The sequence below is a fragment of the Paroedura picta genome, chromosome 13, assembly GCF_049243985.1.
Source record: "Paroedura picta isolate Pp20150507F chromosome 13, Ppicta_v3.0, whole genome shotgun sequence".
In the NCBI taxonomy this organism is placed as follows: Eukaryota; Metazoa; Chordata; class Lepidosauria; order Squamata; family Gekkonidae; genus Paroedura; species Paroedura picta.
In genome coordinates, this window is record NC_135381.1 from 41,255,949 (window position 1) to 41,279,945 (window position 23,997).

At 43.3% G+C, this 23,997-nt stretch overlaps 1 protein-coding gene across 4 annotated transcripts in view; it reads right to left on the reverse strand.

Annotated features, from left to right (window-relative positions):
- Positions 1-1,410: 1,410 nt before the first annotated feature.
- LOC143822632 (phosphatidylinositol-binding clathrin assembly protein-like) overlaps positions 1,411-23,997 on the reverse strand; it is a 55,882-nt gene continuing 33,295 nt past the window's right edge. The window contains exons 9-20 of one of the 4 annotated variants that reach the window (XM_077308004.1): positions 20,904-20,989; positions 19,818-19,941; positions 17,070-17,206; positions 15,128-15,231; positions 13,509-13,655; positions 12,990-13,100; positions 9,853-9,984; positions 9,727-9,757; positions 8,527-8,647; positions 7,520-7,576; positions 5,545-5,652; positions 1,411-3,458 (exon numbers count right to left, since the gene is read on the reverse strand). In XM_077308004.1, the coding sequence (XP_077164119.1) occupies positions 3,444-3,458; positions 5,545-5,652; positions 7,520-7,576; positions 8,527-8,647; positions 9,727-9,757; positions 9,853-9,984; positions 12,990-13,100; positions 13,509-13,655; positions 15,128-15,231; positions 17,070-17,206; positions 19,818-19,941; positions 20,904-20,989 (1,173 nt within the window). In that variant the 3' untranslated portion in view covers positions 1,411-3,443. Of the gene's footprint in view, positions 3,459-5,544; positions 5,653-7,519; positions 7,577-8,526; positions 8,648-9,726; positions 9,758-9,852; positions 9,985-12,974; positions 13,101-13,508; positions 13,656-15,127; positions 15,232-17,069; positions 17,207-19,817; positions 19,942-20,903; positions 20,990-23,997 lie in introns of all 4 variants that reach the window. The other 3 variants (XM_077308005.1, XM_077308006.1, XM_077308007.1) reach the window with 3 other exon arrangements.

Below are 23,997 nucleotides of genomic sequence, written 5' to 3' on the forward strand. Positions count from 1 at the left end.
CTCAGAGGCAATATGAGGAGAAGGGGCCTGTGCTTCACAGCCAAACTGCTCTGCTGACACAGTTCCTGGCCCATTTTGACTGGGGGAACCACTAGCCACTGTTAGAGGCTGCTCTGCCTTGATCCTATATCCTCTGGCCTGTTGGATGCTATTCCCCACTGTGCCCACTTTAAAATGACAGTTGTTCTCAGCACGGGTTCTGCGATTCAACAGCTGATTGTAAAACTTGGGGCCTTCCCCACTTCCTGTATCTGAGGAAGGAGCAAGGTGCTTAAATGTCACATAGAGAGTAACAGACTAGACATGTAGTAGCTCCAGAGTTTCAATGGCAATATTTACAGTTGATGCACCTACTGACCTGTATTACTGGGTCAAATATTCCTGTTAAACCGAATAAACCAGATAAACCAGCCTAGAGAATGCCCACCTGTTAAACAATCCGACTTCTTTGTAAGGAGATTAACTGCTGAACAGAAAAGCTCCAAATTTCAACGTAAAAAAGGTTAGAATGGAGGGTCGAAACTGCTCTTTTCTTTCATTAATATAAATTGATTATAAAAATAATTAGGCCCTTCATGGAGTCTTCTGGACACTTTTTAATGACTATTTAACGGAACGACCCTATACCTTCATCACTTTTCATTAGGAGATAACAGAGCAAGTGTGACTTGCTGGCAGGGGCTCCTGGGAATTGTAGTCCATGGACATCTGGAGGGCCGCAGTTTGACTACTCCTGGTGTAAACCATCATGAAGAGAAGCAAATTTCTAAATCTTCAGAAATCTCTGTATACAGGTCACCAAGAAATTATAATGAAATATCCAGATATTTACATATGAAACTACATCAAAAGAGGGTGCATGTGTGTGCATCACTTAAATCTGAACCATTTGATTAATATGCACTGGGTCTGATTTTACAGAATTACTTAATTGATTGCATATATAGTAAATAAATAAAAGAAATTTAATCTGGAGAGTCAAAGCTACCCGCTTTCTAAGGTGGCTTTTCTATGCAATCCCCTGCTGTACGACAGTGTACTGAATAAATTAAGTGTAATTAAACACTAAGACTAGAAACTAATTTCTGGGGAATTAAAAAAAAAGACCAAAACTCTGCTGCTTAATTTACACAGTCCCACACATCACATGGTCACAATTTCCAAGAATAAACATTTCTAGTTGGTTATAATAAAAACACATGTAATTTAATACATGTACTGGTCTAAACTGGCTCAAAGACTGAAAATTCACTGGAAGTGTGATTAGATCATCCAAACGAGGATTAATTGAATTAATTCACTAGAATATCCACTAAAGCAAGGCCTGTAAATCAACTGCTCCAGCTTGTTAGGGCTACAATAAATATTGGTTTTGGATAAATCTGAAGTATATATTAAAGCCATAAGCCCTTTAAAAATCACTTTTCCACATTTAATATACATGCATCCAGTTTATGTCCTTGCCAGTACATGTCCAAGATTTTGGTCTAAAACACGTCCTCCCCCCACCCCCATTTGCAACATTTAATCCATACAAAGTTAGTGGTTACAAATTCCAAACAGACATGTAAAAAAAGGACTCTCTTAAAAAATCATGTTTAGTTTGACAAAACAAGTAATATTCTTTTTGAAGCAAGCCTTTTTTTTTTCTTTTTTTTTTTACATTCTTGGCACAATATCAACAAACACAAAAAGACACTTAGAGAGAAAAATAATCACTTTCTCGCACCTGATATAGCTCGATCCACAAAAGTGCTTTTTTGCTTCTGTAAACCCTTTTCCCAGGTGCTGGGGCTGCAACTTGGCAAATGTTAGGAAAGTCAAACAAAGCGTTGCATTTCAACAAAAAGGATGTTTCAATGGCAGAAAGGGTCCCACTTCAGGAAGACAGCCAGGCTGGCATTGCTATAGAACCTTCTTGCCGTCATGGGTAATGCAGTGGTTTTCCAAGTCAGAAAAGAAGTCACTCTAGAGATATGAAGGGAGAAGCGGGGATCTTTGTATGACTTGGGTCTGCCCTTCCATTACAAGCTGAGTACTTTCCCATTTTCTCACAATCTCCCCTCCTAGTATGTCCTCAACTGCATGTGTCATATTACACTGTAATTCAAATAGACATAATCCTTGTATTAAATTGGGGGCTGTTGAACATCATGGACCTTTCAGCTGCATCAGCACCACTTACTGTGAGCTCTCCTACCCTGCAATGAGGTTATGTGCGTCTTCAAGAAGAATAGTCTGAGCTTAAAAAAAAAACAACAGAAAAAAGGAGCTAAATTTCTTAAGCAATGTAATATTTGCATTTTGTAAGTGTTACAAAAAAAGGGGACGGGAGAGATTCTGCCGCCTGTTTTTTCGGTTTAAAGATTCATAAATATTTACATGGTTCCTTTTATGTAGTGAATAGGCTTTGTTTTCCCCCCTTTTTATTCCACAGCAAAGGCCTCACTCTATGCACAATGGGTGGAAGATTTCAGGAATATGTTTTTTTCCAGTTCTTAAAGTGCAGCACTGTAACTGAGAAACTACCAAGAAAGAAAATGCTGATCTCATACATCTTAAAAATGAAGGGCACAAGCTTCCCAAACTCACCACTGCTGGCTGCAAGTACTTTTTTTGTGGGATATGAAGTCATCTCTTGCTAGATTCAGGAATGATCCTGCTCTCTGTACAGTGTGAGGAAATGCAGTTAAATGCCATCCATGCTAGAGCTTCATTCGCTACTCTGAAATGCACAACTACCCTTGGACCAGAATTGGACTCAGCAGCTCTGTTGCTTGGCACAAGAAGACTTGGCCACCCCCTCAGGAGACTACGTTTTCTGCTTAAAGCTTACATCTAGTTAAGTAGATTCACAGCATCGAAAACTCACAGTACACAATTTGTGAATGAGAAGAAGCTTGCCTAACGCGGGGCAGGGGGAAGCCGTTTGGATTCCATACGATACTGGCATTCAGGATAATGCAAGACTAGTTATTGTATCAGGTACTCCTGGAACGTACCTGACAGGTTTATTGCTCAACTTCATTTAAGTGGCATCATGATTACATCAGTGGTAAGAGTTCAGGGAGAAAAATAAACAAATAAATAGAAAAAGCATTACACCTCCTATAAGCTTACTAAGAGTGATGCACTTGCTGGATGAAAAAAAAGGCTGCAAGAGAATCCTAAGTAAACTTCTCCTCTTCAATAAGGGATAGTCAAGAGACTTTTTTTTTTTACGCTTTGCTGACGTTCAGCTTGACAATGCTTCAGTTTTCCACCAAAATCAGTCCTCGTGCACATGATTTCATTCCATAGTGACTGTTATAAGAAGAATCTTATTCCAAGTCATTTATATTGTACGGGAATCAGGCATGTACCCTGGCGAAGACTGCAGTTTAAAGTTCCGTCTTCTTTCTACCAATATTTGGTTGACAAAGTGTCTTGCTGCTTTGGCGTGTCTACATAAACTGTATCTGCAACGGAAGAAAACCAAGCATGAGTCAAACCAAGAAAGAAGTGCAACAACAAGGAATGGCTCTGCTCGTTCAAAGGGCATCTTCTCTTGACGGGTCTGCAGGACACAAACTTCTTGGTACATTACAAGTTACAAACAATCCAATCTTAACATTGATCACAGTGAAAATTCCCCAGTGAGTTGATTCCAGTGAAGCATCACCTGAGCATTTGGAGGGGGGTATCACCTGGGCATGGATTTGGGGTCACCATGGGAGGGCAGGTAGTTGTAAATGCCCTGCATTCTGCATGGGGTTGGACGCAATGACCCTGGAGGTCCCTTCCAACTCTATGGTTCTAAGTACATCTTAGATGCAAATAATGCAGTAGCCTTAGATGCAGTAGCCTCACTTTCTTCTCAGGGGTCTTTCAAAACACCTTGTAAAAGAAAAAGTTCCCTTGTTCTCAAACCTGCCCTCTTCTGCCTCTCTGCCTGTCATCTATCTTTTCCACCCCGACCCCCAACTCTTGGAATGGGCTTTGTACCTCCCACTGCCTGAATTCTTTTTCTTCCAACTCCACTCTCGACTCTCTGCAACCTGGCTTCCCCAAGCCTCAGAAAACACACTTGCCCAAAGCAGACAATCTTCTCACTATCAAATCTAAAACATGCCTACCTTTGCCTTCTTCAGTCTCTCCACTGCCTGTTATGTAGTTGACCACAGTCCCAATTCTCCCTCTGCACCTTATGTCTCCATGGGAACGGTCACAGCTGGTTCTCATCATGCTCACCGGATATGAGGGTGATCTGGCTGTGACATCTGTCACCCCATCGATCACCAGAGTTGCTTTGGCTGATCTAGAGGGCTAGGCGCGTGTCCCCTTCCTCCCTCACCATTCCATGTGCTTCCCTCCTGAAGCTGCACAATTGGTGTGCACAATTCCATCCCAGATAGAAAGAGTGTACCGTACTTTGTTCAAGGGTGCACTGCCCTGTTTGAATCTCCAAACAAGCTCATCAAATTGTCTCTTCAATGCATTCATAGGAGGAAGCTTAGCCTTCCTCCTCTCTGTTGAAGTTCCTCAAGCCTTTAGCTATTTTTTAATTCATTTCTACTCCACCTTTCTCCCTAATGAGGGCCCACAGTGGGTTACATTGCTCTCTTCCCCATATTATCCTTGCCACAACCTCACTGTGACCTTATAAGGTCGGGTAGGCTGAGAATGTGTTAATGGCCCAAAGTCACCCAGCTAGCTTCCATGGCACAGGAGTGATTTGAACCTGTGTCTGCAGGGGTAGCTAAACTGTGGCTCTCCAGATGTCCATGCATTGCAATTCCCATGAGCCCCTGCCAGCAACATCCTGGCAGAGGCTCATGGGAATTGTAGTCCATGGACATCTGGAGAGCAACAGTTTGACCATAGGTCAACACTGACCACCACACCACACTGATGCGTACAATTAATTGTGACAGAAAACCAATATCAAATGCTAAAACCATATCACATTGACCCATGATGACCTTTTTCACAGCCCATGGCTTCTCTACTACTGATATACACATGACGCCCAACTTTACCTCTCTATCTCCCCCCAGCTCTCTTTCTACCTCCAATTCCTACAAGCCTCCTTCTTCATGAATTCTCCCTTGTTGTCTAGAATTCCTTCAGAGAACACCCTACATCCCCCTTTCAATGTCTCCTCAGAATTTTTGGCTAACTTCTTACCCCAACTGTAAGGTCTACATAATTTCCTTCCACTAATGAATACTTCTGCCTGTCCCATTCCATGCCTGCCTCCCCTTTCTAATTCGACTGCTCTTCCCTCCTCTTTTCCCCTGTCCTTTTAAGTGGACTCTTCCACTGTAGACTGCAAGGACCTCAGGACCGGGACCTGCATCTACCTTAAAAGGCTTACAGGGGCTGGTGTTTTTATTCCTCTGCACGTCCCGCACAAACAGAAAATCAGTAATATCAGGAACTACTAACAAAAATGGGACAATCTTTCAAAAACCTAAAAAGTTAAGGACAGTCAGCCATGTGTAAGACTACCAAGATGGCAGGAATTCTAAAAACATTTCAGCTTCACTTTACAGAAATACTAACCTGTGTTCCAGAGATAGGCGCAAAGGGATTGGTTGGCCTTAGACCTGTCTGGGTATAAATCATGGGCTGGGGTGCCATAATAGGTGTAGCTCCAATCTGAGTAGGTACCTGAATGTTAGATCAACATAGGAGAGCCATTTAGTATCAGCTTGAATATCACGGCCATGCTTAGTAAGGCCACATAAGGTTCACATGCATAGCACAGGTCTTACCAGACTCCCACAATGAACTGCCAAAGAATATAAGGCTTGCTCAAGTGTAACCAACAGCAAAAGTTGAGGACAGAATCCATACCGGAGAGCACTTTGCTAGGCAAGTTATCCCGCATCTCTCAAGAGGCGGTCAGGCTCTGAAAAGAGGACCAAGAACTATGGGCCAAGTTCTAGAGCACATGACCTCAGGCACAGCCTAGGCATTGTATCAATTGTAACAGTGGTCCCCAACCTTTGTTGTTGGGGACCGGCAGGGCATCGGGGTGCGGGGCGCGGCCCATGCAGGCTGCGCCCGTGCATCGGGCCGCGCCCGCGCATCGGGCCGTGCCCGCGCATCGAGCCGTGGCCACGGGCCGCGGCCACGAGCCGCGGCCACGCATCGGGCCGCATCCGCGGGCCATGCCCGCGCATCGGGCCGCACCCCGCAGGCCGCGCCCACGCATCGGGCCACACTTGTGGGCCGCGGCCACGCATCGGGCCGCGCCTGCGGGCAGCGCCCGCGCATCAGGTTCCACCCGCATGGGCGCGCCCAGCCCTGCTTCCCTCTCCCCGCCCTCCCGCAGTAAGAAGCTTCCCGGGCCGTAAGCTTGCGGCTTGGGAAGTTTTTTACAGCGGGGGGGCGGGGAGAGGGAGCCGCGGCCCAGCGCCGTGGCCTTCGCGGCCCGGCACCGGGCCGCGGCCCGCAGGTTGGGGACCACTGACCTGTAAGGTTCAATGTGGACTAGACCAGTGGTCCACAACCTTTTTTAGGCTGTGGACCGATGGGCGGGAGGGCGATCCGGGCGCCGCACATGCGCGGCAGGTCCACACATGCGCAATGCGCAGCCACAATAGGCATGTGCGGCACTTTTGCACATGCGTGGCACTTCGCGCATGCACAACACTTTCACACATGTGTGGTGGGTATGTGCATGCGCATTTGCACCATGCGCACCGCAAACATGCATGTGCGGCCCTTTCATGCATGCACACATGCGCAAAACGGCCACACATGCACGTTTTGCAACCGCGCATGGCGAAAAACGCGCATGGCCGGACCTGCCACACATGTGCGTTTGCGCCGGCAGCTGCACTCCCCCCCCCCCCGCAAAAAGAAGCTTGCCGGGCCGCAAGCTAATCAGCCACTTTGGCGGCTGATTTGCTGGCGACCTGGGAAGTTTCTCACTGCTCTGTGCTTTTCAGGATGGGAACAACAAAGTTAAAATGCTCAACTGAAACAAGGCAGAAAAACAGTAATATGGTTACCAAACCACACAAGGAAGCTATCTATAAAACAGCAATAAAAATATTGGGAAAGGGTGGGGTATAAGTGTAAACATAAATAACATAAATAAATATATAAAAGGTTACAACACGTTTTATGTCAGTGCCTAAAAAATAACCAGGAGCTTCATGAAAGGGGTCCCACGGACCTCACCAGCTGCCTACCTTGGAAGGCAAAGATGTCTGGAAGAGGACCTTTGAGACCCATCTCAAAAACCATGGCAGCAAAAAGAAGCTGTTTAGAACTTCAATGCTTAAAATCAGCATTTGTTGCAAACAAGAATGAATGAATGAATGAATGAATGAATGAATGAATGAATGAATGAATAAATAAATAAATAAATAAATAAAAAGGATGCATCCAAGAATAAGCTTTCAAGCCTATTTAGCCATTGCTGACTAGGAGACGTATAAAAATAATAGGCTATTAAACAACCTTCCAATTAAGAACACAGCTAAGGCTGAGTGATACCACAGACTATGAGCAGAGAGGCTCTTACCATTCCATACACAGGCACTTGAGGTGTATTCACTGGGTAGGTTACTGGAGCAGGTACCTTTGATGGGTTTCATTCCAAAAAGAAGAAGGTTATGTGTAAGATGGCTACAAGTTCTGCTGACAAACACCCAAGAAACTGTACAAGGCACATCTTACAGTGCAGAGTATCCAAAATAGGTGCCAACCATACAGGAAAAAATATTCATCTATGATAAGGTACCCCCCCAAAGGACTCCACTTTGGCCTGGCATAAGGACAGAATTACGAGATCAACAGAAATTAGTGTGAAGCCTAATGATGTTTAGTCCCTCATACATTTCTATTCAGACAAGTTCAACATTAAGGAGAGATGTACTCACACGTGGCTTGTGGCCATGCTCATGCACATGCTTCCCTTCTCATAGAGCAGTGGTTCTCAACCTTCCTAATGCCGCAACCCTTTAATACAGTTCCTCATGTTGTGGTGATCCCCAGCATAAAATTATACAAGTGTTCTTTCACAGAAATTAAACTGACCAATGGTATGAAGATCCCTTGTTCAGGGTTGTATATAAACTGTTTTTTTCCTGGGTTTTCTCATTTCAGTTCTGCCTCTTGTCCCACCATGCTGATCTTGCTCTTTTCCACTGCTCCAGACAGACAAACATTCTATCTCGATTTACCCTGCAAGGCTGTTGTGCGGATGGCACACACCCTCTCGGCCAAGCTGCTTGTCCTGCTGCGACCCCTGTGAAAGGGTCGTTCGACCCCCAGGCTGAGAACCACTGTCATAGAGGGAAGGGACTGAAACATACCCCCATTCCCCTTGATACATAAATACTGGTGCCTGAAAACCTTGTACTCCCTGTAAGATGGGATTTTAAGACCTGGATTCCACTGTCATTTAGAAACCTGACTTGTGAGAGGAAAAAGATTGACTCTGGCAGCAGCGGGGAATATTTACAAGCAGGCTCAAAAGATTACAGAGCAAAAGGAAAAGGCAAACCATTCACATGAGTTCAGCATTACCATCTGTGGAGCAGGAGGAGTAGGGACTGGGTTCCACGTGGTTGAGGTGCTTGTTTTTGCTTGCCAGTTGGTTCCACCAGTGAGTTTCTTCTCTGTAGGCTGATTCCACTGCATGTCAGATCTAGAGATAAAGTGGTCACAGGGGCAGAGCTGCCCAGAGCTGCTGAGTGGTCCCAGGGGCAGAGCTGCCCAAAAGTTAATCTGCTGCCAAGCATAACACTATTTCATTATCCATGCACTTCCTCAACTTCCTTCATGTTGTGTGCCTCTACAGTTTGAAGCTAATGCTGTATACACCTCTCCTTCATGGTTACACTCCATTCTTCCCCCACTGTTTCTAGGACACTTTAGCAAAGTTAACGTGATCAAGTAAGCACGCAAAGTAGCCGAATTGCTAATTTATGTAGCTTTTAAGCTAGCCTTGTAAAAACAGTTTGCAGCCAAGAAACTCCCAAGAGGTCCAGGAAGACTTTTACTAGGCATGGAAAATGCCCTATTCCAGTCCGGCTGAAAACAAATCTTTTTCCAGAATGATTATAGTTTGCTTGAGCCAGGGGGACATTCGGCTTGCTTTCTTGGGAACATGACCCAGCAACGGGATGGTTTAGACCAGCCTTTTTCAACCGTTTGACCATGGAGGAGCCCCTGAAGTGATTTTTCAGGCTTTGGGGAGCCCCAGAAATGATGTCAGCTGGCTACGTCTCCCGGAAGTGCCGCTGTCACTGGAAATGACATCACCACCCGCATTAACAGGCAGGTTCAAGGAGGACTGCGGGAGGGGGATAGACAGAAGGCAGGTTAAGGTGGGAGTAGGTGTGCAGGCTTCACCCTCTCTCAGCCACAGATAGCTCACTCATGCTTGGATGGGGCAAGGAAGCAGTGGAAATGGCTGGCTCCCTAGCTTGTGGCTGAGTGGCATGCTTATATCTCAAAAATCTTAGAATCACAGAATCTAAAAGTTGGAAGTAACCTCCAGGGTCATCTAGTCCAACCCCTTGCCCAATGCAGGAATCTTGTTAGTCTCTAAGGTGCACAGTGGACTCAAATCCAGCTCTTCTACTGCAGACTGACATAGCTCCCTGGCTGAAACTAGGAAACACTACCATATTCCTTATTCACTACAGCAAAACAAATGTTGAGTTGAGGAACTTGGGAGCACACAACTAAACCTAGAAGTGGTATTTTTTTTTTTAATCTTACTTTTTGGATGGTGTTCCTCCAAAGCCAAGATCTGTAACAAAAATCACAAGCCAAAAGGATTTAAGAAGTGGGAATATACTTTATATAATGAGAAAAAATAAATAAATGAAGAAAATGTTAACTTACTTCCTACTAGATTAGCAAGTGAAGAATCAAGGTCATTGGCCAAAATCTTTCCACTTTGTTGACCAACTAAAGATCCCCTCTGAATCTGTGTTGGTCCAGAGGGTTGTAATACATCACCTGCAGAATTAAAGACTGGGTACAAAGGAAGGAAGAACAGAAAATAGTGTTGTCGGTTCCCAGCTAATAAATGGATTGTAAAGGCAGCAGGTAACGTTCCGCCATCCAGAAATTCCATACTCTGAATAATGCACACATGCCAATGGAGCAAGGGAGATCTGTATCCATACACTGGTTGCTGCATCTGTGTAGCTGCACCCTCAGTAGAAAGCTCAGCAAATAGTTTGAACACACAAGGGATTTCAATTGATGAAGCGGGTTTTCACTCACAAAAGCTTACATTGCAATCCATTGTAGCATTTAAGATACCACACATCATTATTGTGTTGTTTCAGTATGTGTGTGCACCCTTTCCATTACCCAGGAGCTAAAGATGTATTCAAGAAACAAATCAAACCTATCGTAAATCCCCAAACAAGGAATCCAGACAAAACGTTAACAAATTGTTGAAATGTAATATTTTTGCTTCTATTAGGTTACAGGCGCTCTTTACTTACAAAGATTTAAACTGTCATCAAGGCATACAAAGCATCTGCACAAAGTTCAGCTTCTTCTATGTATTTTATTGTCTGGGACTGGCTATTCCTTAGAAATTACAACCAAACAGATAGAAACCCTCCCTCCTGAAAATATAACTACCACCACTCTCTCAGAACCTTAAAATGTTACCCCCCCCCCAAAAAAAAACTTAACAGAAACTTTGTATTAAGTAACGCTCAGTATTTTTATTCTGCCCTTCAGGCTTCTTAATTATTTAAAACCCAAGGCAGTACAGTAATTAGTGTTTTGGACACAGGTAGGGGAGACCTGAATTCGAATTCTAACACAAAGGTTAAGGAGTGATTCTGGACTAGGGAAAGAGAAAAGAAACACCATACAGGCTGCCTTGAGCCTTGTGGAGGAATAGAGTTATTAAATCAGAGTTATTAAATAATTAGGACTGCTGTAAGTAGACCATTTATAACAGCCACCATTACTGCCAGTTCACAAAAATTATTTGAATGAGATAATTAACAGTGCCATTCTCAGCAAAGTGACACCGTTATAAGCCCACATTGTACTTTCTGTATGTATTGGCTGAATGCAATTACCACTCCCATCCATTCTCCCCTTTAAAGAAAAAATAAAAGCCTGAGCTTTCAGAATCTGCACCTCTTCCCTTCCTTCCAACTTTTCTTAAGAGACTAAAGCTGGAGTACATACAATTTAGTCAATCAGCTCCAAATACTAGATGATCAGCTTCAAGCAAACTGTATATTATATTTTTCCAAAATATTTTAACAATCAGGAGGAATCACAGAGCCTGAGACTACAAATTTATAATTACTTTTTAAAAACTTACCCGATAAAAAAGCCAAGATCCAGAAGGCCATATTGGAAAATTATAAAAAGAAAATAAAGTGTGTTAAATTAATAACTCTGAGTGCAAAATGCCCCAACCCCAAGGAAAAAAGCACTGATTTTAAAGGTCCATCTAATCTGTGCATTTTGAAAGGCTTTAATTACAAACTGGAGAGAAGTTGTAGTTGATTTAGTTCAATTTAAAAACGCTAATGAAGTACAACACATAACGCCATTTGAACCCAGAAATTAAATTAAATCAATACTCTGAGTATTGATTATAGAGGAAGACAAGAGAAGGGAGGTAACTGACTAAAAAGTCAGAAAGAAGACAGGTCAGCCCAAACTATTTTATTTATTTATTTTATGATATTTATTTATATATAATATATATTTTCCACTCATCCCCATTCTTGCAGCTCACCTATAGGGCATTATGGACACACTCCCGTGGAGCCATCTAGCAAACCCCCAGTACAGTGTCCATACACCAAGAGCCACTATCAAAGGAATGGTTTGAAGACGAGTAAGAAGTTTGGGAGAAATTCACCAGATTGGCTCACCCCACACACCCACAAACACACACTCCTTATTTCAATCTCTTCACCAGCTGCTTTCCTATCCCTGTGTCGGTTGAACTTTGGTGCTGTCATGTGCACATGGGGAAGGGTAACATCCACAACTCGGGGAGCACTGAGGACCACACCATAAAGTTGGAAGACAGCTGCTAAATTCTCATGTTCCAAGAGGCGTGTGCCAACTTGCTTAAAATGTGCGATGGATTCTGAATCCTAGCAGATGGCTAGAATCACACTTCAAGAACAGTCACTGAATTAGAAATAGCCATTCATAAAATATTAGATGACCGGAACAGGGATCAATTTGGTCTCAAGAATGGTATTTGTTTATAAAACTAGCCTAATCTACCTTTCAATATGTACACTGCACAAAACAGAGCAAAAGAACCGGTACCGCAATCAGATGAACACAGAATTCTTAAATATTAAGAAATCAAAGCCCAAATCAGGCACTGGTTTTGTAAATTTCTTATTTTTGTTCTGAACCTTTAGGTCATGCTCCTTATGTCTATTTCCAAACATTATCTAGGAAACCTTTTCTCTTTCTTAAAGTGGGAGGAAATGCCAGTGCAAGAGTGTAGTGGCGAGGGAGTCTGGGGTGAATTTGGGCCAGTCTCACTCTCTCAGTCTAACCTACCACACAGGATTGTTGTGAAGATAAAATGGAGGAGAGGAGATGGTTATAAGCCACTTTAGGAACCCAATAGTGAGAAAGGTGGGATATAAATGTAATTAAAAATTGAAAAACGCTTGTCAGAAACTGTCTATTCACTAGGTAACTAAGTGATACCTCTGAGTCAGAGGCATGTCTCCTGAGCACCAGATACCAGGATGTGTGTGTGTGTCAATACTCACAGCTGAATTTACAGAGCTATCTAATTTGCCCCTCCTTGTTAGACACCGCTGTAATGAAGGACTAGGTGGGTTTTTAGATTGGTCCATCTGGGATATTCTTATAGATTAAAGATCATGCATTTAAAAAAAAGTCTCTTCCAAAAGGAGCAGCAGTGGTCCCGTGGAACTCAGAACTAGAAACAGCTCATGCCACTAGAGAGTTTTTTTTAAAGTAGAAGAAATGAAACGTGCCTGAAGTAGCTTTACCTGTTACAGTTCTAAACTCCTGCACGGCTGATTTTCCACCGAACACAGCATCAAAGTCTACACTGATTGCTGAAGAAGCAGTTTTTTGGGATGCTGAATGAACAGGATATCCTACAAAAAGTTCATTGGAACGATCAGAAGTAGAAGCATTAGCATTAAACAATAAATTTAAACTGTTTAAGACAATGGTCACTATAAATATATAAATAATACCATCAAAGGCAGATGGCTCAAGGCTCTTTAAGGATCCTTAAAATAATTTTCACTGAAGGAAAGTAAAGCCTTACTAATAAGAGGCAAAAAGCATCTAAAGAATTAAAAAGATTGAGAAACCCCCTATTACCATTTTTAAGATGCCCGGGCTTAAGAAAATACATTTCTGCAAATGTACTACTTTCATTCTAAATTCAAATTGGGCAGCCATCTGCCTAAGGAGGAACTACAATATACTTCTGAGCTGAAATTCAAGCATATTATGATCGTTATTGACTATTCTGAAAGAAAGGAGGATGTTTTTACCACTAAATATCTCCACTGTCTGTTTGGAGTTTAGCGCAGATGTCACAAAAGGGGCGGTACTTTTTACAGCTTCTTCAACTGGCTTCATGTCAAAGAGGTCCAGGTGGGGCGGAGACCCAACGCAACCATTTGTGGACGAGAAAGGTCCTTTCAGACACAGTGTTAAGCGACAAGGAAAAGGGAAAGAAGAAAAACCAGAACATAAAGCAGTAGTCAAAGGAGAAGGCACAGTGTGTAGGTACAATTTGTGAGCTCACAGAAGCAGGATTCCACAAAACTTCAGGGTATGCAAGTTTCTGTCCTGGTCTGGCCTCATTAAGACCAAATGACACATTTCCCCTTTTGCTGTTTCTCCACCTCCAGCAAAACTGCTGCTACTTGTGGCAGGATAAAGAACACAGAAAGACTAAGGAAGTGAATCTTTCTAAGAGGGCTCACTTTTAGGTCTTCTTCCTGATCTGGCCATTTATTATGGGAAACAGGTTTACAACTATCTGGCAGCTCAGAGCAATCAGCAAAAGCTACAGTGGACCAGCATGATCTTTTGAAGTCCTCTCAGCCATCTTGTGCCCTGCATGAAAATGTTTCTGTCCCAATAATGTACAGGTTTGGACCTAGCTGGCTTCTCCACTGGCTAAAAAAGAGAGGAAGGGGCTTAATTTAATCACTGAAACTATGCTGGGAACTGCGTGGACAAAAGCCACCTGGTGAGGGGGCTGTATTAAGGAGAGGAACTAGGTGAGACTGACAGGAAAAGCTGACGGTATTCCACCTACCATCTTTTTGTTTACATTATTTGTTTTCTAATTTCAACTTTTATTATTCCTTTCCTCTCAGAAGGCAAAATTTAAGATACATGCTCTAAAGCAGAAGCGGCCAAACTGTAGCTCTCCAAGTGTCCATGGACTACAATTCCCATGAGCCAGAAGGCTCATGGGAATTGTATTCCATGGACATCTGGAAAGCCAGTTTGGCCATCCCTGCTCTAGAGTAACATAAGATGTAGCAGTATGCCCCTCTACCTTAACTATTGGCTACACTTGCAGTTTTGCTTGGAAAAAAAAAGCTAAAGCAAAGCATTTATTCGTTTAACGTCTGTAAATATGACAAATAGCACAATTTACACCTGCCGACTTATAAACTATGTGTTTTATGTCAACAAAAGAACTTACAAATATTTCAATTCCCCCAATGTTTCTGTTGTATGTTTCCCCCTGAATTAAAACATCAAAGTTCTTTCCAATGGCATCAACATTTCTAAGAGGTTTATGTCTCTAAAAGGCTACTTAAATTTGCTTCTGTTAATCAAACCAGCCAGACTGTCACTTTGAGAATCATAATGACTGAAAAGCAGTATGAAAATACGGTAAAATATCATACACTTCAATGCCAACAGGCCAGGAGGAAGAAAGCAAAACTAACCTGACAAATTCCTTCAAAATAAATTTCTTTAGGACCGCAGCTATAATTGCTGCAATCTAATTGGCCTGTTTGTGCCACAGTCCAGCGGATCTACTGAGTGATCCGTTATGTAGGACTTAATTCAGTGTGGTGAATATCACAAACTCCTAGAATTTCAAGGGCCAAAGCAGCTTTATGTTGCTGTAAGAGTACCTTACCTCCCCAGGCACTGTTTGCTGAAGTCGCGATGGCTGGGGTACTCTGTACAGTTGGAACAAATGCAGGTTGAAGGTCAAAGAGATCAGTAGAAAGATTGGGCATGCTGAAAGGTTCAAGGTGAAGTTTCATTATAATTAAACAACACGAGGTCTGCTAACCCGCTTTAAAATAAAACCAGAACCAAAAGCTGAGACAGCGGCTCACATCGGAGTATAGAGCCGGAGCAATTTCTGCAGGATACATTTTATTTACTACAATAGCAGGACAAATACCTGTGCACTTACAGGAAACCCCAACCCCACTGACATGTTTTGTCTTGGGAGGAAACCCCAACCTCACTGACTTGGGCTTTGGTATAACACAGTTTGGGCCTGTGCTGAATGAAAAGTCCTATGTATCCCCAAGCTGTAAAAATTTACCCAACAGCATCACTGTTCAGCCAAACAGTCCCCATCCTAGGACCTTCTTCTGGAGGTTGAAGCTCAGGACTGCAGAAACAGCGAGCCTGACTCCAAGGGGGAAAGGATGCAATGTCACATGAAGAACACCTTATAGTTACCTTATGTGGAGTTAGACTAATGGTCTATCAAAGTGGGTACTGTTTACCCTGGTTGATGGTGGCTCTCCAAGATCACAGGTGGCTCTCCAAGATCACAGATAGGAGGTTTTTACATCTCCTTGTAACTTGATTCTTTTGACTGGAGAAGCCAGGGATTAATCCCGGGACCTTCTGCAGGCACTAACGCTTCCCCCGTAATTGGGGTCTGGAGGATTGGGTAGCTCTATGATTAGACTCTGTGACCTAACCTTAAGATATCTGGGGTGGCAGCAGCAGGGCAGCCCTGATTGTGCACGACGCTGACGCCATCCCAACCCTAGCCCAGCACAGTGCCCCAGAAGGCACGTGGTAAGAGAACACGGAATCTTCCACATTCCCTGGGATGCCGGGGGGGGGGGGGGGGCAACAGCAGCTAGGTCGGGCCGGTGCCATGCATAATTGGCAGAGCCAATTCCTCCGACCTACGGTGTCCCTGCAGGGACACTGCACATCCTTGTCAGCTCCGCAGGGCCCTGAAGATGGCCAGGGAGTCCCCCCACCCCCACCTTGGTGGGTGGCCTCATGTCCCCTGCTCCCTCCCCACCGCTGCTGCCGCCTCCAGGCAGCGTATCGCACTTTCCAGCCCCAGTATTTTGTGTGCGCACACTATGCCAGGGCACCCCACATACACCAGGGGATTCCCTCCCCCAGGCATATGCAGGAAGCGCCGGGGCATGCTGCCTTGACACAATAATGGGGCCAAATCACATCTTGGGCATTTCCTTCACTTTAAATAGTGAAGTGAAGCACTATCTATCAACTGTTTCTTTTCAGTATCAGGCTGGGCCAACAGGGTCCCTAATCAATCACATTTTCCATCACTTAAGCCTTAGATTGAGCAGAGTAGAAATACTGAAGAAAATATTTTAGGTTTTGTGAAGGTTACTTTTGAGAAAAACAGCACATGAGGGTCAGATAACCCAAAAACTCATGGATGGTAAATGGATAAATAGTAAATGTTTTAATAAAAATAAATACTTTGAAGGGAGTATATAAACTCAGTTTTAACAAGTCAAACTGATTAAGAAGGCGGTGGTAAGGGGGAGGGGAGTAGATATTTTCTCTTATCAATCATTCTAACTATCTGGTGTTTACACATAGGAAATTTCCCCAGCACATATACGGTTTCCTCATACAACTACAGTACTTCTCTCTTTTTCTTAAAACAGAATTCTGTGCTTGAACCTTTACCCTTAACGAGAGAAAATCCAATTGATGTTGGTAACGTTTAACTTGGGTGCGTACTCCAGGGCCAACAATTTCTAACATCTTGAATTTCATTGATGTTTGTGAACTTTTTGTACTTGCTTTGATACTCACACACACACACACACACAGCTCACCTATTGGTGGTTGGGGCAGGTGTTGCAAAGAGGTCAACGGCAGCATTGGTATTTACACTCTTCCCTGATAAAGTACTTGGAGAGGCAGACGTAGAAGTCGAATTTGAGACTACGGAGATCTCTTTCAGCCGTTGCTCCTACAAAAAAAAGTGAAGAGAATTAGAATGTGCATTGTATAAGGCCTTCGGTAACTGAATTTTTCTCTAGGGTGCCTGTCAGAAACATTTGATTCCGCCGTGCATTCTTTGCCCCTCATGGGACTAGTCTCTTGAGAGTAGTGTCATATTTGATCATGTCCTGTACCAGTTCCCAGTTGTTATGTTAGGTGATATTACTGGGTAGTTGAGGGGGGATGCCTTGGGTAGTGTGAACTGGGTTATGCGTCCTTTGGTTCCTGTTCTTACAAAGTCTTATCTACAATTTTCCCAGAGGGATGTTATGTCTTTGATCGTGGCTGGACTGTTTTGCACTTAAACTGGAACGGAGGGGGCTGGTTGGGTGGAGAGGGATATAAGCACCTCGGTGCCGTCCTTCCTTAGTCTTGGCAAAGTTCCGTAGGGTCTACTCGCAACTTCCAATAAATTCATATGTGCACCAAGTCAAGGTCTCTTATTGTGGCAATCGGTGGAAACCTCCCTCTTACCACATGCTCAGCATCTCTTGCTATTCATTTATTCATTTGATTTCTATGCCATGCTCCCATATGGCTCGGGGCAGTTAACAAACAAGTTATGTCATACCCCACAGCTTTTATATGTTGAAATTTGAAAAAAGAATGAATGATGGAGGTGATTTCAAGGACCAGAGGGGAAGTATGTGTGCTCAGGCCAGAATAAATGCTAGTAGCCTTCAATATGCACAGGACTATTGTTTTGATTTAAAGGACCACCTTCTCCCAAATGAACCTGCATATCAGTGGAGGTCATTTTCAGCAGTCAGATCATCTGTCTCCGGTACACAAAAAGGGCATTTCACTGCTGTTGTTTTATCCTACCCTCAGTCATCCAGCATGTAATTATATTCACATTTACCTAGGCCAGGAGTAGTCAAACTGCGGCCCTCCAGATGTCCATGGACTATAATTCCCAGGAGCCCCTGCCAGCGAAAAATGAAAAGCATGCCTACTGGATGGGGGATATGCTTCTAGGTAACACTGCGTGTGAACAAGACCTTGGGGTACTTGTGGATTGTATACTAAACATGAACAGGCAGTGTGATGCAGCAGTAAAAAAGGCGAATGCCATTTTGGGCTGTATCAACAGGGGCATCACATCAAAATCACAAGATGTCATAGTCCCATTGTATACGGCACTGGTCAGACCCCACCTGGAGTACTGTGTGCAGTTCTGGAGGCCTCACTTCAAGAAGGACGTAGATAAAATTGAAAGGGTACAGAGGAAAGCGACGAAGATGATCTGGGGCCAAGGGACATATGAAGATAGGTTGAGGGACTTGGAAATGTTCAGCCTGGAGAAAAGGAGGTTGAGAGGGGACATGATAGCCCTCTTTAAGTATCTGAAAGGTTGTCACTTGGAGGAGGGCAGGATGCTGTTTCTGTTGGCTGCAGAGGAGAGGACAGGCAGTAATGGGTTTAAACTACAAGTACAACGATATAGGCTAGATATCAGGAAAAAAATTTTCACAGTCAGAGTAGTTCAGCAGTGGAATAGGCTTCCTAAGGAGGTGGTGAGCTCCCCCTCACTGGCAGTCTTCAAGCAAAGGTTGGATACACACTTTTCTTGGATTCTTTAGGATGCTTTGGGCTGATACTGCGTTGAGCAGGGGGTTGGACTAGATGGCCTGTATGGCCCAACTCTATGATTCTATGATTCTAGGCCTACTGGCACATACTGGTTACCACTGATGTAGAAGAAACGTGTAATTGCCAGGGCACTAGTTTTTGCAGATGTGATTGCATATTTCCTCTGTGTAGCCCAATTTGCATTATGGTGAAAAATATTCCCAAGTATTTGAGGCTTTTAACTTGTTCAATGTTGTTACCTCTTACGTTCCATTTAACAGGCTTCCATGGCTTTCCAAAAACCACAATTTTTGACTTCTTAAAGTTCAAAGCAAGTTTGTTTACTTCACAGAAGTCCAGGAATTGAACCAGTAAGCGTTTTAAGCCAATTTGTGAATGAGACAGCACTACAGCATCATCTGCGTATAAAAGCAGTGGGATGTGAAGGGAACCAATTTTGGGGCTATGGCCAGAATTGGGGGATAGGGATGGAGCAAGGTCATTCATAAAAAGGTTAAATAGAAGGGGAGCCAAAATGCATTCTTGTTTTACCCCTTTGTTGATTGGTATTTTAGGAGTAAGGGGGGTGAGTTTGACTTGGCAACAGGTAGAAGAATAGAATTTCCTTATAAGATATAGGAACCTTTTATCTATCTCCATCTTTAACAGATCCTTCAAAGATGAAGGAGTCTCAAGAACAGAGCAGCCTTCTGAATACTGATTCCATCATTGACCAATTGATTGACCTGACTAATAATTAACGGAGGCCCTGGTGTTTGTTCCTCTACATGGTAGCAGGTAGGTGGGCTCAACGGCCCCCCAGTTATAGAATGCTCACCCCAGGCCACTCCGAGGACACTGACCCACTGGGTTTTAGGTAAAGCCTCCTCTCTTTCCCCAGGTTTTTGTTTTTCAGTTCACTATGTGGTTTTTTTGAGTGGCCCCTAAGGAAGCTGATCCATCTATTCCAAGGGCTTGTTCAAGTCAAAGAAACACAAGGGCGGCACCTTTAGCGCTTGCAGTCTAGCCTGCTCTTCCTCCAACGCCTGCTGTTTTTCTCTCTCGTCCATTCTGCTGAAGGACATCCCCGTATTGGCAAGCGTGGAAACGGCACTGGACAGCGTGCTTGCTCTGAAATGAAAGAAGCACAATCAGAAACGGCTGCACCCGAGGAGCCATCGATTCACCGACCATCTTCTGACTAGAACGACACATCGACGGTCACTGAGATATCCGGCTAAAGGAAGACGGGATTCAATCGTGCAAACGCTAGGAGGGAAACTGTACTATAGTCAGTTGCAGCAAGGACAAAAATCAAGCCTTGTGCAACCCTAAAGAACCCACAGCGCCTGCTTCAACTGAAGTGGGTTCCAGCACACAAAAGCTTACACCATTACAAGATTCCTTTTCATTTTAATCACACTTAGTTTTACAAATCCCTATGGTAGGGGTGGCCAAAGTGTGGCTTTCCAGATGTGACAGCCTTTGATCACTGACAGACAGTTTTATTTCTCCTATGTTTTTGTAAACTATAACTGACTGACCAAGGGACTGTTTGGCTGTTTTGGCTAACAATTATCATATGGCTGTATTTGGATGTGCGACACAGTTTACTAATGTAACATAATTAATTTTTGCTATATATTCCCACTGTCATGATGGGAGTTCTTAGTCTGAGGAAGAGTGCTTGCACTCGTAAGCTATCACCTTGAATAAATCTCTGTTGGTCTTAAAGGTGCTACTGGACTCTGATTTTAAGTGTACAACCTGTGAGCTATCCAGGGAAGGGAAAGAAGAGGTAGGACACACCCTCTTTCACCACGTTTCCAACTTTCTGACGACTTCCCTATCCCTTAATGCCAGGTGGCAACAGGTGTGTTGAGATTGGATGTTTGTGAGTCAAGAAACTGTCTCTGTGCTACATACTTGAAGCCACACACCCCTTGCATACTCTTTCTGCCTGCCATGCAGAGGTAGGCAGCATTAGAGTTATGTTCCCAACAAGGAAATCTTCCAATATCACTGAGAACAGTCTGATTACATGGATAATTCGACAAGAATCAACAGCCACACTGAACCAGCTTCTACTTTACCTGCTAGCAGCTGAAACCTCTTTTGTCTTCTTTCCCTCCAGAGACGCCAGATGCTGCTCCAGTGCTTCAAGCAGACTACTGGGAGCCTAAAGTTAAAATTCTGGTCAAATGCATGGTCACAACACGCAAAATTTCTATTTTATTCCCGCATTTTTCTCAGGTTGGTTGCCAGAAGTCTCACAACAAGATGACGGTGGGGAGAGAAAGGAAAGCTCTGAATTCAACACACCAGAGACCCATGTGACTTCCCCGCTACAGTCCAGCAATCACTTCTTCTACCACTTCCTGCATGGGAACAGGAAGTATTTCACACATTGCTGACTGTGATATAAGATGCACCCCCAATTCACATGGGCCCAAAAGACCCAGCCAGCACTGGACATGGAGCACGAGAGCCACTAGAACCAACAAGAGTTCTGTGGCATATGCTTCCTGCCTGAAGACAAGCCAGCTAAAAACAACTGTTACTGGCCATGCAGTCCAACAGGAAACCTTTCCGTTTATGCTGACAGGGTTTTGGGCTCTATTCCTCAATGAAACAGTCCCATTTTATTGCAAAAGAAGAATGTCAAGAAACAAAAGATGTGATATACACTGCAAAAGCTGTTGTCATTTCAGCCCCCAGGCAATTTCTACACCCTCTCACATCCTACTGGACACTTGCTTACTCTCTTCCATGTACAGATACACGGGATGGCAAATAGTTACATTATAAACTTATGTTACATTATAAACTCAAGAAAGATATGGTTTTTTAAATTCGATATATATGCTAACCTGCATTCTGAACAACCCCTTAGAAAGACCAAATATCCTCTGCACGTTAATAAATCTCTTATTTGGAATAACTGATTTGAACAAGGCGATCATAATGTAGCCATAGTATAATGCAATGCAGTTTGGAATGGTATACTGATATGCTTTTCTCTGGTCTGCGGAACAGAAGAGACCGCCAAATGCACTCCTTCAGAGAAGATGATGCATGCCCAAAGATGCTTCCATGCTTGAGAGGAGAGGAAGGGGGCGTGAGAGCAAGGCCTCATCTAACTGCTGTCAGTCACTGATTATAAATTTGTTCATTATTCTCTTAATGTCGACATCTTTGTTGTACACAAAATGTTTCCCCTGCAATTCAATATCACGTAACTACAAACAAATCCAAATTGCTGGGCTTTCTTATTTATCTCTGGAATTTGTTACCCATTTTCATTATGCTGTATGTAAATTTACTCTTACACTTTGCCTATAAGTATGAGCTGATTATTTTCATGCCATGACACTGTATCTGAAGAAGTGTACCTGCACACAAAAGCTCATATACCTTGAATAAAACTTTGTTGGTTTTAAAGATGACATTGGACTCTAAATTTGTCCTTTCATCAAACTGTGGCAAATGTGGGAGTTTTCGCAGATAGCAGACTCACTTCTTTTTGGAGACTCCGAAAGTCTACCAAACTTCTAGCAAGACATCTGAAACTAAACCTCCCTAAGTTGAGAAGAAGAAAAAACTACATCCTGTGAGCTTTATTAGAGATTTAGAGGTAACACAAAGTTAGCAAAGAGCTGACAGTCAAAATAGGGTCATCTCAGCTGTGGCACCTAGATACTGGGAAACAAATCTCTCTTTTCCAGAAATGTTTATTTATTTCATTTAACACTTTTCCCTGCCCTTCTTTCCAAGAGCTTTTAGAAAATTGCTTTCCTCCTTTCCTCCTACTATTTTATCCTTGCAACAATCCTATGAAGTAGTTCAGGCTAAGAGAAAATAACTGGCCCAAGGTTACTCAGCAAGCAGAGTTTAGCACCTGGGATTCCTAACCCACAACACTGCACTGGTTTTCTCCAGAGGGTGGGTATTCACTGATGCAAGAAGTAACCTGATGCCCTGACAATGGCCTTGACCCTTTTATTACTATCATCCTTAGGTTCAAGGCTGCTTTTCAGTGCAGTCCTAAGCAACTAGACTCAGAAGTAAATCCCACTGAATTCAATAGGACTTCCTCATATCTACAGGAAGAGCTACGAGCCCTACAGGAGCTTTCAGCTTTTCGCAGGGCCTGTAAAACAGAGCTCATCCACCAGGCCTATGGTTGAAGCCAGGGCAAAGAGAAGATTTGTGGCCCCCTCCAAAGGAGGAGTAAGGAGGGAAGGTATTCCACCATATTCTAATAATGGTGGCCAGCTATTTCCCCCTGGTCACCAGCGGGGTAGGTGGGGAGTTGGTCTGCCGTCGTGCTCTTGCTGGGTTTGTATTTCATTAACTGTTCTGTTTTTTTGGGGGGGCGGGGGTTAGGAGATTTGTATTTTACTTATTTTATCTTGTAACCCAGGGGTAGTCAACCTGTGGTCCTCCAGATGTTCATGGACTACGATTCCCATGAGCCCCTGACAGCAAACGCTGGCAGGGGCTCCTGGGAATCGTAGTCCATGAACATCTGGAGGACCACAGGTTGACTACCCCTGTTGTAACCCGCCATGAGCCGGCTTTGCCGAGAGTGGCAGGCAATAAATTCAAATAAGAATAATAATAGTAGTGTGTTTAGTACTGTAGCCTTATTGCTGTACTATTATCAGTTGTGGTTTCACTGCTACTACTCATTCCATTTTTGTTGGCTTTGCTTTGCTATTTTGTAGATTTTTCTTTCCCTATAAGCCAAACTATGATTTGCAGTAGAAATGTGGGATAAAAACCTTATAAACAAATAAAACAAAGCTATAAGTAGAGAGAGAAAAAGAATGTAAACAAATGCTTTTGATAAAACATTCCCACATATTTTCCTATTGCCTATGCATCAGAGTAACTGAAATTTTCTTCTAAAAAGGGCTGACACATGACATATGTGATCAGATCTCCTATGGCTTCTAGAGTAGTTCAGTTTTCAATTTTCTTGGTATGGTCTTAGGCCAGCCATATATATTTGCAAAATAACTCGGCAATAAAAGAGATTTGCACTAAAGTCAATTCTAAAAGACAACAGCTGTCAACTGAGTGCCAATCATAAAACAGTTAAAATAACAATAAACACAAGCTATTTGCATGTGATACAATAGCCTCTTTGTCTTCTAGTAAAAATTTGGTGAAGAACAACTGGAT